General features: G+C 34.6%; 2 protein-coding genes across 3 annotated transcripts; one reads left to right on the top strand and one right to left on the bottom strand.

Moving 5' to 3' along the window:
- Positions 1-7,322: 7,322 nt before the first annotated feature.
- Positions 7,323-11,341, top strand: LOC125208897 (protein NRT1/ PTR FAMILY 7.3-like). The gene is made up of 5 exons (XM_048108410.1): positions 7,323-7,439; positions 7,522-7,633; positions 9,270-9,487; positions 9,560-10,116; positions 10,200-11,341. The coding sequence occupies exons 1-5, from the start codon at positions 7,416-7,418 to the stop codon at positions 11,065-11,067; spliced, it is 1,779 nt and encodes a 592-aa protein (XP_047964367.1). The 5' UTR covers positions 7,323-7,415; the 3' UTR covers positions 11,068-11,341.
- Positions 11,342-11,553: 212 nt separating this feature from the next.
- On the bottom strand, positions 11,554-18,535 carry LOC125208898 (pyruvate kinase isozyme G, chloroplastic). Of its 2 annotated transcripts, none has more exons than XM_048108412.1 (12): positions 18,090-18,535; positions 17,287-17,538; positions 16,720-16,885; positions 15,865-15,999; positions 15,643-15,753; positions 15,456-15,544; positions 14,809-14,871; positions 13,846-14,021; positions 13,306-13,408; positions 12,683-12,834; positions 11,946-12,054; positions 11,554-11,855 (listed from the first exon to the last, which is right to left on the bottom strand). In XM_048108412.1, the coding sequence occupies exons 1-12, from the start codon at positions 18,336-18,338 to the stop codon at positions 11,742-11,744; spliced, it is 1,719 nt and encodes a 572-aa protein (XP_047964369.1). In that variant the 5' UTR covers positions 18,339-18,535; the 3' UTR covers positions 11,554-11,741. The 2 variants fall into 2 exon arrangements, with proteins under 2 accessions (XP_047964369.1, XP_047964370.1); XM_048108413.1 differs by having other exon boundaries at positions 12,683-12,831; positions 18,090-18,534.
- Positions 18,536-18,996: the final 461 nt, after the last annotated feature.

The following is an 18,996-nucleotide window of genomic DNA, read 5'->3' as shown; positions in this document are numbered from 1 at the left end:
ATTTACTGTTACATATTTTCAATGTATCATGAAAAGCATGGGTGATACGAGCCATGACTAAATAAAAATTTGTATGTCCACATATCTTTCCCCTTTTCTTTCTTGTGTTGTCATTTTCTGGAATTGGGAGTCAGATTCCATTAAGCTTGAATTAATTAAATTATTGTTGAAAATAAATGAAGAACTAACTTAGGTACGTCAGAGGATGAATATGATTGGTTAGACAATGACAAGAAGGTTGTCTGGTCTTTAACACAGTCCCATACACTCATTGGCTCTCTATAGACACCTGCACTGTTGCACATCACTTAGTTAGGTCACCTAATCTTTCTACATAATTTCTACTATGTGGACTATTTCTACTTCACATAACTTTTTTCTCATACTAAAGTTCTTTGATCATATATTATGGAGCTAATCATTTTTTTGTAATGGAGTATTGTCTACATTATAGCTATAGGAATCAGACACACAATATCCACTCGTTAACCGAGATCTCTTTTATCAGGTGTTCAGTGAAATGGCATGTCACACAGTTGGCAACCAAGTACAAATACAAATTATACATAACAAAATACAACGAATAATTATAAATCTGGACATATCTAAAACACAACACTAAAAATCTACAAAACATAAAAAAAATGGTTACAAATAAAATATGTAAGAACAAAAGACCCAATCTAGCATAAACACATGCATTTTAACTTAAAATTGAAGGAGTTAAATCCAAGGAGAAGGTATCAATTGTAAAGATTTTTTTTTTTTTGCTAGTCGCTATGCTGAAGTCAATCTAAATTTTTTGTCTATAGCAACCTACCTAGAACATATGAACGTCAAGTATAGTTTATCTTTGAAACTTTTCAAATATGGTTCACTGTTATGCACAGTTTATATCATTTTTTCAAGTAAAATTTACTTCATCAGTGTAATTTGCAAATGATTCTAAAGGGTTTAGGGATAGGTCGAGAGTTCAAGTCATCAAGGCAGTAAACGGGAAACCATTATTGATAATTTTTTATATAAAAAAGTGTATGTGTGTGCTTGAGCACGAGTTTCGTCAACCAGCGACATGTGACATTACTTTTTTTATAAAAAATTGAAAATCTAATTTAGTTTTGATCACCTGTAAGTAGACACGGTCCTCACTTCATTCTTCACACATTCCCATTCTTCTTTTTCTCTCTCCTAATTTTAATTTTAAATTCTGTAAATTTTAAAAAAATGTATAGTTTTTTTTATTTCAACTATATAATGAAATTTTACTATTTTTCATTTATTCGTTAATCTATTTAACTGAGAGTTACAAATAAAATAATTAAAAATGCAAATCAAGACAAAATAGATGAATAATGTAGTGTTAACTGATTGTGGCCTTGTAGTGCCAACAATGTAGTGCTTAAAAGGTTATTGATGCCCTAATATTGTTGTAATTATATATGTGATGTAGACCTACACCGAGTATGCTCATAATGAAAGAAACAAATTGCAAATAACTGGAAATCTATGTTTTTCTGAAGAAATAAACTTCTTGCATATGGTCGCACCATGCGGACAGACGATCCGATCAGAATCAGACCCCATACAATCTACAATTCCAAATCATCAAAGAAGTACATTTACTACTATTAAATGCATCATTTCCATGAATTAAAAGTAGCATTAATAAGTACCATATATTTCTATAAAAATATCAATTACATTTAAAAAAAAAATACTCTATCAATTTATATCATGTTATAGATAAAAGTATCATTTGGTCCGAGTAAAAATATCATTTAAAGTCAATATATATATAGATATTAAGAGTGGTGGTATAGGGCAATCACTAGAGAACACGAATTTAGTTCTTTAGTTCACAACACGAATTTGAAAACATGGATTGAGCTAAAATTTTATTATAGAAAACTAAATCCTTTACTATAAACTGTAGCGAACTAAATTTTGTGCATTTAAGATTAGTTATACTATGATCAATCTCACTAGATATTATTCTATAATTTTATGTACGAATATAATTGTAAACTAAAAGTTTCCCAAAGAGAAGGAATATCCAGGAGAGCCTAATCAGTCGGTAAAAGAGATTTCAAGTTAGACTTGAAAAGAAATTCCCCAAATCGCTGCAGATTATAACAGATAACAAGATACACAAATTGATCAAACAAAAATGGTTTTAATTTGTTTATTGAAAAATGGTTTTATTTAGCTGTTAAAGAACTTCTGTATTAATGGATGCAATTTGTTCCTACTGTGTTGCCTACCTTATCAAACAACTATTTATTGACATCGCATCTCTGTAGTATTATCTGTACATCATGTTTCTCACCGACTTTATATCCATAGACAACGTTATTATCTCAATGAAACAAAAACTATGATTATTTTAATTACCTAATTAATTACTGTTAAGCTCAACTATTTTTATTTATTTATGTTAAACTCTAATGTCAAAACCTACTCATTTGTGTTCCCGTATTTGATTCGAGGAAATTATGTACACACGACAAAAATCTAAGGCAATCTACTTTTTTCTTTGAAAAGTCAAGTCATTAGCTGTTTTATTACTGATAAAAATATCCACATGTACTTTTAGTAAATTAATAATGTTAACATTTACATATTTAGTTTAGTCTTATTCTATCCTATATCTAAAATATTGACAGTTAAAAAATTTCTGAATGGCTGATAAAAAAAATATTATATAAGTATTATATTATGTTAAAAATCAAAATTATGTAGATGTATAGTTGCAAGCTTAACAATGTAGTCCAAAATTGTTCACGTGCTATTTCGATCATAGATCAATTTAATTTCGTACATCAGTTTTTTATTTGGATTTTATTTTAAAGAGTAGTATATATTACAATTGTTACGTATACATTTTAGTTATTGGTAATTTTAGATCAATGTCATTTTGCCTAGAAAAGTTATATCACTATATCGTGTTATTAAATTTAAATTTGTTCCCTGTTTGCGGATATATAGTTGTATTTCTCATGTTATCTTCAAACTCTACATTTTCTAGCTATATTACTATAAACTCCCTCCCACCTTCCCTCTTCCATCACTAAATGTCCAAATATATTTCTTTTTTTTGGTTTGTGTGCTATTAAATATTCTATTTCACTTTTTCTATTTTTATAAATGTACTACGTATATTCAATTAAATCATTTCACTTATATTTTATTATAAAACTAATACTCATATAATCCATTATAGGACTCACATACTTTTTCTATCCACTTACTTTTATAAAGTCGACAAATAATTTTTTAAAATCCGAGTCAATAAAAAATGCGACGTCCCGCAGTGGGAGTACTAAATATGTACAAGAACATTGTCTCGGTTGCATGCTCAGGTGCAAGTGAGTTCATCCTTCTAACAAGACCCAATACAAACATTAATCTTTTCAAAGTGGGCATTCCAAAAGCGGACGACGATCGATGTGCATTTTACGAGGAGGTGGAATTATTTGAGCGTATCATCTCATGTTGCAGGTTCTCTGGTGCCTCTAGTATTACTGCTACCACTGTTGGAATCTCGATATATGTCTATCCAAATATCTTGCATCCTTTCTCGGATGGGTGACCCATTCTGAAATCTTGAAAAGAATATTCAGATATCCCTCTTTTATGTCATCACGTGGTCCATTAGAGATATTAGTAACAAGACTATCTTTTAAGATCTTGAGAGGAATAGGATGGGAAAAAACTTATCATCTCATGCCACCTCTCATATCTTCAATTATGGGTCAGTGTCCAAATTTCCTATTCTCCCTAGACTAGGCACACGATATATGAATTGAGTAACATCAATGCTGGAAACAATTGATAAAAATACAAAGAGATGTTTATGAAGAGGAAGTCAACCTAGATATCTAAGTTTGGGTAGTGATACTTATGTTATTTAAGCTTTTCTTACATCTCTGATAACAATTACACCTTTTATTTTTAGTAAACATTTGGCAATTAATTTTTATAGTATAAAGAAAATGGGGAAATCTGAGAATTTTCAATTATTTTATGTAAATAGGGGAGGACATAATATTGAGAAATTATACCATAACAAGTACTCTATCATATGGAGTAGTAGTATAATTTTTCAAGATTGATTAGTTTATTATGAGGAAAAAATATTTTTATTACATAATAAGTGATGAATTAGCTTGAATTATTTTTATCAATTAATTTATCCTTCAAAATATACATCTACTTATTATCAACATTAACTTTGAAGTGATGATTTTTTTTTTTTTTACTTTTTGAATAATTAAAACACGATGAAACTAAACCTATATTTAAGGCATCTTAGATTCCTAATCTCTGTTGCAACCTTTTCAGAGCAATTGACGAGTTTAAAGATATTGTTTATTTGTTTCTAAAGTTTTGTGTATTAGTAATTGATAGTAAATGGCTTAATTTTAAAACTTGCACAAAATTTATACTCCCCTACTAGTATAATTTTCAAAATTTTAAAAATTTAAAAATTTCAAAATTAAATTAATTAAGTACGATTGATTATATTAATAATAAATTTTATTTTTTTAATAAATACTAAAATGAATAATTAATTTAGATGTCAAACATGGGAATGAAATTATAATATCAGGACTCTGAAGTTCATTCAATAATCAATATGCCAGTCCATGTAGAAAATACTCCGTCCCACAATAAGAGTCTTGTTTTGCCATTTTTGTCCGTCCACAATAAGAGTCTTATTTCACTTTTACTATAAATGGTTAGTAGACCTCACATTCCATCAACTTATTTCACTAACATTTTATTATAAAACTAATATATGTATATAAGTGAAATTCTTATTCCACTAACTTATTCAATCCACTTTTCTTTACATTTCTTAAAACACGTGCCAATAGGACTCCTGTTACGGGACGGAGGGAGTGTCTGATTTTTTTAATGAGTGAACTACAAAAATAGTCCATGGACTATGCGTTTATCTCGCCAATGAACCCTGGACTTTAAAAATATCCCCAGACAACCCTGGACTAAGCGTTTATCTCGAAAATGGTCATTTTTCACTGTTTCATGACGAAAATACCCTTTTGGAGGGTTTGAGCAATCTTTGTGGGACGGAGGGAGTATCAAATTTAAAATGTAAAAAGACCAAATTGCCCAAACTCCCCAAAACCTCCCAAAAGGGTATTTTTGTCACGAAACAGTGAAAAAGGACCATTTTCGAGATAAACGCTTAGTCCAGAGTTGTCTGTGGATATTTTTAAAGTTCAGGGTTCATTGGCGAGATAAATGCATAGTCCAGGACTAATTTTGTATTCACTCTTTTTAATTCGTGAAACAAAGTGCAAGTCTTCTTTTACATTGTACATTTGTACGGACACAGGATCTTCCAATTTTTTATTGCTTTTTTTTTTCCTGTTCTTTCACAGATATTATTATTCATTTTTTATTGCTTTTTTTTCCTGTTCTTTTACAGATATTATTATTCGTGAGGGACAAATACTGAGAGAAAATTAGGTATTTGATGATTTATTCTCTGGTGCAACAGCACAATCATATCCGTTCGTGGTTGATAGCTTTTACTAGTATACCTTTCTAGCCTCACTCGATCTTTAATTTATTCTGAATTTTATGTCTTTTTCTAGAATATTCATATATCACGTGTTTTATTTTTTAGCTTTCTAGGGAAATAGTTATAGACAATCAAATTAATACTACTTGGGCGATTAGTAGCTCAATATTAATTGTCACGAGATTATCATAGTTAAACTGATTCGAGATTATCCTAGACTAAAATTGGCACAGAGAAAAGTCGAGATTAATAAGCTAATACAAGATGAATTTTATGTGTTATTGTTCCGAAGTTAAGTATCTGAGCATATCTTTTGAATTAAATGCTAATATAATTCTATAACTCAATCTTGTGTAAATAATCCATTAAATCGAACACTGCCATTTAATATTCCATGTAAAGAGGAAACATTTGGGTATATCCATTCTAATTAAATATTCATTTTGATTAGTAAATAAATAAATTTGAAATGAGGATGGTGAATACGCAGAAGTTTTTTTACTAATATGAAAAGGCCTTGTTTAGAACATTTGATTTTACAACAATATTCGATAATACATATAATACGTTATGAGAAGTTCGATGCACATAAATTCTGCCATATGGATAAATTTCACTTTATATGTCCCTATATAAATATTGTGTGACATATTCGGCTACTTATGAATTTAGAATATATACTACTATCATTCAAGTAGGAGAAAATCAACTTTATTAGCGAGAATAGTACATGCAAAAAGGCCCTATCAATTCTCATATATTTTTGTTGACTTATAAACAGTAACATTAATTCCTTGTGGCTCAACCGAGCTCGCTTGTCCCTCTCCACCATAGAGATAAAAGGAAAATAATAGGACAAAAAAAATTATAATAAAACAATTTAAATCTACCACTAAAATACATTTTCAATAAAATTTTGATTATAGCCCCTAAAATGTTTGTTCTCTTCAGGTCCAAATCCAATCAAACATGTCATTTCTACACTTACATAATATGTTCATTGCATTTTCTTGAACATTGAATTGCTACAAGAGATGGAAAATCAAATGAAATGATGAAATACATTTTAAGAATATGAGGAGTTGGCTTTTTTAGTTCTTTTCTGTCATATTTTTACCATTTCCCCCAGAGACCACTACAAATTCTTTGGGGTATCTAAGAAATAATTTATGCAGCATTTCATTAAATCACCATGAAAGGATTATAATAATGATTTCATTATTTCATATAATCTCCAAACAAAAAAAAAACTCCTTGAGAAAAAAAACTACTAGCACTTATTTGAGAAAAAAAATTAGCACTTATTTGAGAAAAAAAATTATACTCCTATTTTTTAATTTAGTATCAACCATGTAACTATGTTTTGTTTAATACTATGAGACAATAATTTCTAAAATACAATTATATAATCTATTTGGTGCAATAAACTCTTGATAATAAGTAGGGAGTACTACTACTACTACTACTACTAAATTCAACTAATTAATTAAAGTGAATCACTTAATTTCATCCACTCTCTCCCACTCCCTAAAAATATAGCCACAATTAGAGGAATAGTGGAATTTTTGACTGGTTTTAATCCAATGATATTGGATATACCATGAATTGAAATTGAGTAAATTGATATGTAGAGTGTGACAACACCAGTGTTCCAAAATGCTGAGCCATCTGGATTTTGTCACTCCCATTATGTTTTCATCCTTAAATCTCAGCCCTCCATTTCTCCCTCCCACCTCTATATATACCCTACCTGTTTCTTGCCTCCATATATTCTCAACTCCTTCTTCAACAATATTCATATATACAACTCTCCCCATCAACTTAACTCACACAACTTCACTACACAATCCCTCATCTTCTCCTTCAAATGGGATCCTTAGAATTATCCAAGGTGTTTAATCATAACCTACTCTCATCACAGTATGCATCACATTCTAAAGCATGCATAATAACTTGATTTATTTTATTTTTAGGCTCACAAATTGAAGGAAGAAGAATACACATGTGATGGAAGTGTTGATTTTCATGGACAACTTGCAATTCGAGACCGAACTGGAAAATGGTCTGCTGGGACCATCATACTATGTAAGTCTACCTCTTCTATCACATATATTTGCATTATTGTCTCAAAAATAAAGGGTGAATTCAATCGTGGTCTACTTTCACATCAAAGAACTAAAGAGAGTGTCTTTTTGCATATGCACTAAACATTCTACAACTTCAAATGGATCAAAATTGACGTTCTTGAAATTGACAATTTGGGTTGTGGAGGAAATTAATGTTGAAAGAGAGATTGCAATTTGCAAGTGTCCAAGTGTAGTGGCATGCAAATCCTATCACACCCACATCAAAATTATGCATATAAATAGCCAATTCTGGTCCACTAAAATTTTACTCACCGTTTTAAGTTGAGTAACATTCTTGCTCATAAATTTTATTCAAAAGTGATGAAGCAAAATGTAACAAAAGAAACAGACTAAGATGACACGTAATCCAAGACTAATTGTTTGCATGAAGAGGGGAGGTGCCACTTGTTCTTCTTCTCTATTCGACAAGGCTTAAATTTGGATTTCATATGTATAAGAAGACACTATTTTGGCTCATTCATTAACTCTCTCTATCTCTCTCTCAAGGGCTAAATCATTTTTTTGCTTTTTCTTGTTTTTTTTCGTAACCACTAGAAATGGAAAATGATCGACAACTAAACAGAACATATATCCCATGTAGAAATTAATTTTTTAATATAATTAGAGGGAGTATAGTATATCACTGCTTTTTTGCAAAATATGATAATGAGTGCATTGATGACAGCACTTAGCATTATTTGCGAATCACATGAGCTTTGCTATTTTCTCCAAATTAATTAGTCTCCTTTCAAAAGGGTGACTAAATTAGTTTAAATAAATGCGATCTTATCACTTTTACCGAACTCAAGACTTCATCACTCTTGTAAACTTCGATTAAATTTTTTTATTGATATTACCACAATTGGGTTTTAAAAAGTTTGTATCTTTATAATACCTCCACTAAAGATAAAATTTTCCCAAACTAAATATTTTGACGTAAAATGTGTTCCTTTTTTAAAAAAAAAGGTGGATCTTTGTCAATTTCATCAATTAGCTATACCGCACTCCCAAATTCCCATCTCTGTTTAATTATCTTAATATTTAGATGTCAATTTGGAAAGCCTCTATATCATAGTCGTTTTTGTTAGGTTCTTTTTCCCTCCATCATCTCTCTCTCCTATCATGTTCAATTCTACCATCCTTAATTAATTTCTTGAAAGAAATTGAAACATTATAATATTGGTCTTTTCTTGTGTGGGTGATGATCCATGGAAAGCCAAGGGATGGAACCTTTCAATAGTCAGTTGTAATGCTTGTATTTTTTGGGAAAGACCAAAGCAAAGGTTTCACGTCTAATTTTTTGCAGCAAGTGGAAATTAAGCAAACTATTTTCTCTACACGAATCTAGGCAGTATGTTACATAAGGAATATTGATAAAATTGCACGTGAACATTGAATAATCATTCCACCTTCATTACCTAAATCAGTCTAGCAAATAGAATAACTCTTGACAATCTCCAAATCAACATATGATATGTTGCTTTGTGAGTAATATGAAACAATGGATGTGTTCTTGAAATCACTCTAATAATTATAATGAGAAAGAAAATGGGACTAAATAAATTAGTTTGACGAATAATTTGGTGTATATGCAGTGAATCAAGGTCTAGCGACGCTAGCATTTTTCGGGGTGGGAGTGAATCTGGTGTTGTTCCTAACTCGCGTGCTGCAGCAAGACAACGCGGAAGCAGCTAACAGCGTGAGCAAATGGACCGGGACTGTCTACATATTCTCTCTTGTTGGTGCTTTCCTTAGTGACTCTTATTGGGGAAGATATAAAACTTGTGCCATATTTCAGTCCATATTTGTCATTGTAAGCATCTCTCTCTTTTTATAACAGTACATCACATGATCAGAAACTTTGCTTACCATTTTCTCCAAACAGGGTCTAGTGCTCTTGTCACTATCCACACAGGTCTTCTTGCTCAAGCCCGGGGGGTGTGGGGATGAGAACACGAAATGCAACACGCATTCGAGTTGGGAGCTGGGGCTTTTCTACATCTCTATATACATGGTTGCTCTTGGCAATGGCGGCTACCAGCCCAACATAGCTACATTTGGTGCTGATCAATTCGATGTAGAGGATCCGATTGAGGGATATTCGAAAGTGGCCTTCTTCAGCTACTTCTACCTTGCATTGAACCTTGGCTCGCTCTTCTCCAACACTATATTGGGATACTTTGAGGACGAAGGCCTGTGGGCGCTGGGCTTCTGGGCCTCCACGGCCTCTGCCACCCTCGCGCTCCTCCTCTTCCTCGGAGGCACCAAGCGTTACCGCCATTTCAAGCCCAGTGGCAATCCCCTCTCCCGCATTTCCCAGGTCTTGGTCTCTGCCACAAAGAAGTGCAGTGTGAGGATCCCACAGGGCGAGGACGCCAACTTGTACGAGACCGAGGGGTCCAAGAATGGTGGCCGGAAGATGCTCCACACGCAGGGGATCAAGTAAGCTGTGATACACTTCAACACAAGCGAAATTTACTTACATAAAGTTAGGTATCATCTATTGACATGAGTTTTTGTTGCAGATTCTTGGACAGGGCAGCATTTGTGACACAGCAAGATCTCGACGAGCTGAAGCAGAATGAGTCCAACAACCCGTGGCGCCTCTGCCCCATCTCCCAAGTGGAGGAGGTGAAGTGCATACTGAGGCTGCTCCCCATCTGGCTCTGCACCATAATCTACTCCGTCGTCTTCACGCAGATGGCCTCCCTCTTTGTCGAGCAGGGCGATGCCATGAACACGCAGATCTCCAACTTCCGGATCCCTGCTGCAAGCATGTCCAGCTTCGACATCCTCAGCGTGGCCCTCTTCATATTCCTATACAGGAGGGTGGTCGACCCCATCGTGCGCAGGGTGAGGAAGGACTCCAATGGGCTCACCGAGCTCCAGAGGATGGGGATTGGCCTCGTGATCGCGGTGATGGCAATGGTCTCGGCCGGGATAGTCGAGTGCTACAGGCTGAAATATGCAAGAAAGGACTGCAAACACTGCCAAGGGTCGAGCTCCTTGAGCATATTCTGGCAGGTCCCGCAATACGCTCTGATAGGGGCATCGGAGGTGTTCATGTACGTGGGGCAGCTGGAGTTCTTCAACGCTCAGGCACCCGATGGGCTGAAGAGCTTCGGGAGCGCGCTGTGCATGACATCCATCTCGCTGGGGAACTACGTGAGCAGCCTGCTGGTGTCAATAGTGATGAAGATATCGACAGTGGACAACATGCCCGGGTGGATACCGGGGAACCTCAACAAGGGGCATCTGGAGAGGTTCTACTTCCTCCTCGCGGGGCTAACGGTCATTGATCTCATGATATACATAGCGTGTGCGTCGTGGTACAAGAGCATGAAGTTCACAGGGAAGGGTGAAGGGGAAGATGATGAGGATTATGAGGTGTAATACATCATCTAACTTGTGTAGCAACTCTGCCTCACTCAATCAGGGGATGATTTTATCCAAGTCACGCTTTGTTTGTACTCAAGAATTGGAGAAGAGAAGAGATTCGTCGTCTGCGACTCATGTGCCTACGGCTTGAAATCAAGGGCAACTTGTGACAAGGCTCTTTAATTTGGTTCCACAATTGATGTGCTGCTCTCATGAAAATAATTATGCAACTTCTTTAACAGATGTCTATGTGTATTTTGATGCTAACTAAGCTTCTTTATCATATTTATCTCATCTTCGCAAAGTGATTCCTAAATGAGAAAACTGCACCTAACTTAAGGGTATCATCTCCAACACTCACCAATCACCCTTCTATAAATGCTATTTCTACTTCTCTGTAGATAGATCCTCAATCCCAATCTATCATATTTGGTCTTGAATTTCACTAATACTAGCACCTTAAATTTGAGCACCACTTGCAAGCAATATCACCAATCACCCTTCTATAAATGCTAATATCATAACTTGCAAGCAATAACATTAACGTTGTAAAACAAAGTGACAATGTAATTTTATTACTACAGTAGAGTAAATTCAAACATATTTACCCCGATTTTAGCTCAACTGAAGATTTATTATCTAGCGATATCTCTGCACAGCAGTAGCTTTATTTCCCTCTTATCCGTGCATCAGCTCTGCACTATGCGTACTTGAATATGATGCGTGGATTCTCGTCGCCAAATTGGTTGTGCTCCACTTTGGACCAGAGTTACATACTGCCCTTCAGCCACAAGACCCTTGTTCTGTAGATAAAATACAAAAAAACGTGCAGTATATATCAGAAACAAACCAAGAAGCAAGCTAAAGAAATCATAAAAATATCATTTTGTCACCAATAGAAGCTTCAGAGCTTGAGAGAAGGTCTCCTCAATATCATCTGTAAACTCCATATGTATGGGCATTGCGCCATGATAAAGGGACAGACGCTGCTTCACCCTTTCACTGCAAGAAAATCAGGATCAGTTACCAACAAATAAATATCTATAGACACATTAACAGAAATGTAGATGCTTATGGATATGTTAAGGCCCAGTCGTTTTGAATGCATTAATTTATCTATGACTAGTCCACCTCTACCTATTGTCTACATAATCATGAACACAGCCTGGATATCTTATCAGATACGCATTTTCATGTTTTTTAATCCACGAGTCTCTCCTCTCAGTTTCCATACTAGTGAATTCTCACACCATAACAACTTCTATTGCCCCCATAATTCGTAAAGTTATGGTCTGCTGTTTATTGTATCATTACTCAGAAAGAACAAAGGTGGCAGAATAAATACAACAGCACTTTAAATTATGGAACTGGTGTTGGCAATGGTAACATTCGATCAGAGAAGTTTCAAAGTTGGGCATAAAACAAAATTGTCCTAAAACAAAAGGAAACTAGCAATAATACATCATAAGGAAGAATATTCAGAGCATGAACCAAGAGACGCTTCAAGAGAGATAGACACATGGCGTTGAGGATATGGTTGTGTCAAATTATAGCTGTTAAGAATCACAACAATTAAACTTGGTAAAATTCATACATGTTATTAGGGAATGCTGATACTATAAAAACTTACACATTTGTAAAAGCAAATATTGTTGAAGATGGTCGATAATGACTCAAAGCTATTGCCATAGAACCTGTTCTTGTGAAAACTATGATTGGTGTACCCAGAGAGTTGGCCATTTCGGTGGCATGAAGGGCAAACCTATCACTCATATGGATCTGCTATATCAAACAGAAATAACACAAACTCAAACAGTAAGAAAAATTAAGTCAAGAAAATTCCAAGTCAAAACCTAACCACTTAAACATTGTAAATTAGAGGTTAAACTATGTTCACAACAAAAATCCTGAGCTCAGGGAGGATGTAAATAAAAGAGGAGTGGGAGGAGGAACAAGAAGCTAACAGAGGAGGAAAATCAAAGAGAAAGGCAAGAAGAGGGATATGGATAGGAAGAGGAAAAATAAGTTATCTGGCTATTGGCTAATGCCTGTACAGGAGGGTTTATGGACTGGCCAAGGTTGTGACTTTGACCAGCCTTATGGACTGAAAATGATCTCCTTGTAACATCCCGTTAGAAATCAAGGAAAGAACTTAGGGATATGGTCACCAAAAACACATAAACTATGATCTCATTTACAAATATTTACCATTAATTCTGCTAGAGAAATCCTGACACTAAGAACTACACGCACCTTATAAGCAGCAGCTCCACTCAGTAAGCTGCTGGTAAACGGCAAGCTTGATTCAGTCCTCAGGGCCACAGTATGCATCACCTTAACTGCCTTCAATGGAAATCTAATATGGAAATACAAAATAATGTAATGAAGAATACATCTAATTTAAAGCATTAGTAAACTATTTTTTTCATCAGTTTAAACAGAAACAAATAGCATAATCATGCATTAAGTTATCTTGCTAAGGTGCTAGCTAATTCAAGGTTCATTGATTAAAATAAGAAATTTCAAGTTGCTCTTAAGATTATGGTTTGGTTGTAAGGAAAGTAAAATTTAAGAAAATAGAAGTTAGATCATATTCAAATATCCAGCTGAGAAGTATCAGTTCCAGTAAACACAACCATTTTAAGTTGGAATAAACTGATAACCCAAGCAAGCCTAAACTATCAGTTTCATCTGCAATTTAGAAAATGGCGACAAAATAACAACTGGAAATTCGAACGAAGAACTTGAGCGACAACTTTCAAGCATGAGTCCCCTGAGATCAAGATAACTCACTTCCCATGAGCTGTTTCTCCTGAAAGCATTATTGCATCAGCACCTTCTCGTACTGCAATCGCAATGTCAGAAACCTCAGCTCTTGTTGGTGTTGGGTGATCAATCATACTCTCTAGCATATTTGTAGCTACTATAACTGGTTTTTGCATGCTTCTACACCTTCTTATGATCTCCTCCTGTATACAAATAGGGAATCATAAATCACCTGATTAAATGAACTAGACCCAAATAAGGTTAGTAGAGTTGAAAGCTCTGCAAACAGCCTAAGTAGGCCGTGGGGATAATCTAGAAAAACATAAGCCTTTAGCATTGAAAATGCGTTTTAGTGCTTTTAAATTCTAACCAGACCCATGCAAAACATATAAAGCCTGTAACGTAATCAAAGCAACAATAATAATTTAAGAATTGATCAATAAAAATAACTAAGACTGGTGTCTCTTTCACTCAAGCCTCTGCCTTGAATACACCTTCAGTCCAATCAACGCAGTCGTATCAGTTTCTCCAAATAAATTATCAGAAAATGAAGGCAATATTTAGCTCATGCCAAGATTAAATCCACTTATTTTGATATGCATTTAGTATACCTACATTCTTGCCAAGCCTGATTACAGTATTGAGACCAGGAAAGAGTATAGTTGTATACCACAGAAGAACAGAAAGATTAAAAATGAACAGCAGGAAGAGAGGAAACTACTACATGCAATGAAGAGAGAAAAAGGAGCATAAGTGAACTATAATCATGCAAGATAAACTGCCCTTCCAATTTTTCATGACCATCAATTGCTCTCCTAAAATTTTTTATTCTAAATGATATAAAGCAAAGTCATGTTTTGCCTTTCTTTCTCCCATCTCGTGGAATTTTGGAGATCTATATCCTTTGAGAAAGTTCATCGTAATTCACAATACAGCAAGCAAAACATGTATAAAGAGCAATACTAAATTCCATCTTTTAGCATTAAGTACCTGTAACAAGGGAACTTCCTCAATCGGGAGTTCAGCTCCAAGATCACCACGAGCTACCATTGCCTATCACCATCATTATTGAAGAATTAATAAACCCACAGTTAAGACAATATATGAACATTTTATGATGAGGTCACAGATAAACTAAGAGAAATAATATTAAGAATTGAACTTAAAAAAGAATCCAAGTAATCTCAAAGAGTTGTTGGGTAGTGGGCTACGGTTGCGGATATGGCAATGTACTAGTATAAATTAGGTCAGTGTTATACATTAAGTGATTGGGTTAGACTTCAGCAGCTGTTGTAACCTTACAGAGTACCGACTCACACATCACAGCCGAAAAATCTGAAGGCTTGAGAGCAGGATCTATTAGTTTCTGGGTTGACTCCACTGTTTCAAAAGAATAGGCCAATTTAAAGAATACCTTATTCTTCTGACTTTCCAAAAATCTTTTCCAGACATACATACACTCTCACATTTAACAAATATCTTACAGATGTAATTCTTAACATTAATTCACCTACAAGATACTTTAAGAAATTATTCATACTTTGTGTAATTATTAGATGTAGTTCCTTAATCTACTCAATGAACCCATTTATCGTCAGTAACGTAAGAACTTCCACTAGCACATGGGTTACACTAACCCCATCAGATGCAGAAATGATAGAATGAAGATTTGGTATGGAATCAGCACTTTCAATCTTTACTATTGCACTAATATCTGCCCTGCAACCTGCAGAGTGCAGATAAGGTGTTTTAAGTCCAGTTAAGCATGCAATCAAAACATCAAAGAAGGCCTGCTTTTTAGGATAAGATGTTCAGAGGACTCACGTTTGAGATAATCTTTTAGTTCAAGGACAACCTTGGCATCTTTGACAAAAGAAACAGCATAGAAATCAACTTGGTTATCCACACCGAACTTAATGTCTTCCCAGTCTTTTTCTGTGACAATTGCAAGTGCCACACAATTGAAGATTTACCATTCTGGTAAGTATAATTAGAAAAACAGAAAATGATACTTACAAATCAGAGAATTGGAAAAACTCAACCAACCTGTTATTGAAGGGAGTGTCGCACTTTTCCCGCGCACATTCAGATGACGCCTTGACTTCAGTTCTCCACCATCAACTACTTCACATTTTACCAAATTTTCTGTCTTCGATTTCACAGCAAAAGACATCATTCCACCTATAAGAGATAGTCACCCGTAGTAAGTTATTTTAGTAACAAAGCTAATCAATAAATACTGCAATGGAACTATCTGCAGAATAAGCATCATATTTACCACATACATCCAGTTGTGATGCAATTAACTTGCATGCACAATCTGTTCCACTTATACATTCAAACAACCCTAACTCCTATGAATACTAGATACAAAAGTTATACCCATTCTACAAATGCATAAAAAAGCTAAAAGGCATTAAACATTCCTCCTTATATCATTCTCACATTTAAATTCCTCTTGTGTTATATAAATATATAATTAGTTAATTACTAGAAGTGAAACAAAAGATCATTCCAATCATGCATCCTATTGTTGGCATGTGAGGAGTACGATTCACATGGTTCGAGTGCAATTGATAACTGTAACTTTCAGAAGGTAGACAGAAATCAATATAAAAAGCGTAAAAGCTTGTGTCCAACTGTCTGATGGGTCAAGATCCATGAGGCGGTGCCCATAAACTCATATATAAAGACATATTTGTAGTTATTCTCTCTTCCGTTTTTCTTTGTTTTTGATATTTTGCTAGTGACTGGATCAAGATCTTGACCCGTCAGACAATGTTATACAAACCCATCCTATAAAAAGTAAAACCATCATCTGTGCTACCTAAGAACAAAATATGGGCAAATGACTGAAAAAAGTACACCTTCTGAATTCACTATAGAACAGATAGTACTCACCATCAACCAGTATAATATCTCCAACAGCAACATCATTTATGAAGTCATCATAATTAACACTAACTGTGTCAGCTGTACTAACTCCTCTTTTGATTGTAAAATTGAACTCTTGTCCCTCCTTGAGAAGGATCGGCTGTGGAACATCCCCACTTCTAACCTCAGGGCCCTAAATGAAGATCATTAAGGTTTATATAGAGTTCATCATGATGTTTTGTTTTATAACTGATTTACATGTTGAGTCAAAAAGAACAGTTTTATGTTGTTTATGGTATTATAGGAAAGTACAAAGAAAAAGCAAAAGAGTAAAAAATTAAGTAAACAACTCAAGACAAGCTTATGGCAATCACATGCATAAAAGAATCATATTATCATGCTTAACAAATATAAAAAAATAGGGTCCATAGTAAGTTGTCTTGTAAAAATATAAACTAATTATGCAGTGATATGGACACAAGAACAGAATTTAGGATTATCCTTTATTATGTGCCACAGTGCCAGTAACTATGTAGTAGGATTCTGTATAAGTGGATAGTTCAGATGTAACACGTTGAGACATGCAGTCGTTACCTTGGTATCTAACATTATGGCAACAACTCTGTCCTCAAATTGTGCATTGTATTCTTTGACCAGATCTATAGTTTTTTGGTGTGATGCATGATCACCATGAGACATATTTAAACGAGCCACATTCATTCCAGCTTCAGCCAGTTTCCAGATCATATCGCGCGAGCTACTTGAAGGGCCAATAGTACAGATGATCTTCGTTTTCCTTTGAGAATTTAAATTAACCCGAGTCAGCCTCCAATTGTTATCAATAGACTGAAACGCAGAACAATTCAAGTTACCTTTTAGGATAACACATAGTATGTTGGAAAAAAAATTAAAGAGCTGCCAGTAATGCAATGGCAACATGCCATCATTCAAACATTTAGCACAGCTGAACCGACTTTCTATTGTATTGAATCAAGGAAGTAAATGACGGAGCAGGCAACTTGGGCAATCCTAATTTGCAGTCGTCATTGTCAATAGAGAGTTATACATTCAGCTATGCATCATGAACGAGATTACAATACACTAATGTTATATATGCAACAAGTACCTCTGCATGATGAGTAATCGACTTTCTTCAGGAGATCATGAAATAAACAGAGCAACTAGGTAAATTTGATTCACAATCAGATGAGACCGTCCAAATTTCATCAATTAAACATGTTTTTCCCCATTATAGACATAAATCATCAACAAATATTCAAGTCACATGCATTAATTCCTCCAATATCGAAAATAAACCGTTTTTTTTTTAAACCACGCAATATTCCAATTCCAAATGAAAACACAGGCACGAGTAGGGAGAGAAATTGAATACGTACGGGGAATGCGAAACCGTTGGGCGGAAAGGCAGTAACGGTGGAATCAGAGTCCGTAGCGTTGTCGTCATAGCTGCAGCGGGTACTGGTAGAAGAGAGACGAAGGCGGAGTGGTGGTCTAGGTAATTGGCGGTGGAATAAAATATCGGTGACCGTGTTGCCGGAAGACGTGAGGCAATCAGGTGTTGAAGACATGAAAGCTGAAGAAGGAGGCAGGTTTACGGTCGCCGTCGCCATTGCCGTCGTCGCCATCGAAAAATAGGAGCAAATATATAAAATGGTTACGAATTGTGAGCGAGGTAACAAAAAACGGTTATATATTATGAGCGACTATAAAAATAGAGCAATAATGGCGGCAATCACACAGGCGCAGAGTCAGGAAGATGAAGATTCTCCGTCGACTCCTCTTTGGTTTACAATTTAGTTGGGACCATCTTCACACACATATTTTGTTTGTACCCAATTTCATTTTTTTGCAGTGTTTTTAATTTTAATTTTGTTTATAATCATTATTTGAATTTTTTCCATCCAATCAAAGTATATAATCACTTTTTATTAGTAGTAGTATTTAATTTCATTTTTAATAGTGAATGATTTACTGTTACAGTTTATAAATTTGAAATAATAACATTTCATGTCTTGAAAAATAAAAGTGTCACTACTAGTAGTAATATTATACTCATAATGATAACGATGACAAAAAAAAACGAGTAGGACACTAAGGGCCAGTTTTTTAGCCTTGATAATACATGAAAATGAAAGTAGTCCACCTTTTTCTCTCTGTTTTGTACCATTGATCGTTTTTCCATTCGACCCGGGATTTGGGTCTTCGACCCGTCCTTTTTTACTGTTTTAGGTAGAATTCCATTGTTAAACAATCCAGAAAATCTTGTGGGTTTATTTTCCAATT

Source organism: Salvia hispanica, chromosome 3 (genome assembly GCF_023119035.1).
Source record: "Salvia hispanica cultivar TCC Black 2014 chromosome 3, UniMelb_Shisp_WGS_1.0, whole genome shotgun sequence".
NCBI lineage: Eukaryota > Viridiplantae > Streptophyta > Magnoliopsida > Lamiales > Lamiaceae > Salvia > Salvia hispanica.
Note: the sequence above shows the minus strand (reverse complement) of the source record. Positions and strands in the feature narration are given on the sequence as shown.

Excerpts from the sequence above, each read along its gene's own strand:
- LOC125208897 (XM_048108410.1), top strand. The coding sequence starts at position 7,416 with ATGGGATCCTTAGAATTATCCAAG. Across the intron at positions 9,488-9,559 it reads TTCAGTCCATATTTGTCATT|GGTCTAGTGCTCTTGTCACT; the intron begins GTAAGCATCTCT and ends TTCTCCAAACAG. Across the intron at positions 10,117-10,199 it reads CTCCACACGCAGGGGATCAA|ATTCTTGGACAGGGCAGCAT; the intron begins GTAAGCTGTGAT and ends TTTTTGTTGCAG.
- LOC125208898 (XM_048108412.1), bottom strand. The coding sequence starts at position 18,338 with ATGGCGACGACGGCAATGGCGACGGCGACCGTAAACCTGCCTCCTTCT. Across the intron at positions 15,545-15,642 it reads ACTAAAAGATTATCTCAAAC|GTTGCAGGGCAGATATTAGT; the intron begins GTGAGTCCTCTG and ends TGCACTCTGCAG. Across the intron at positions 11,856-11,945 it reads AAGCTCTGAAGCTTCTATTG|AACAAGGGTCTTGTGGCTGA; the intron begins GTGACAAAATGA and ends TTTTATCTACAG.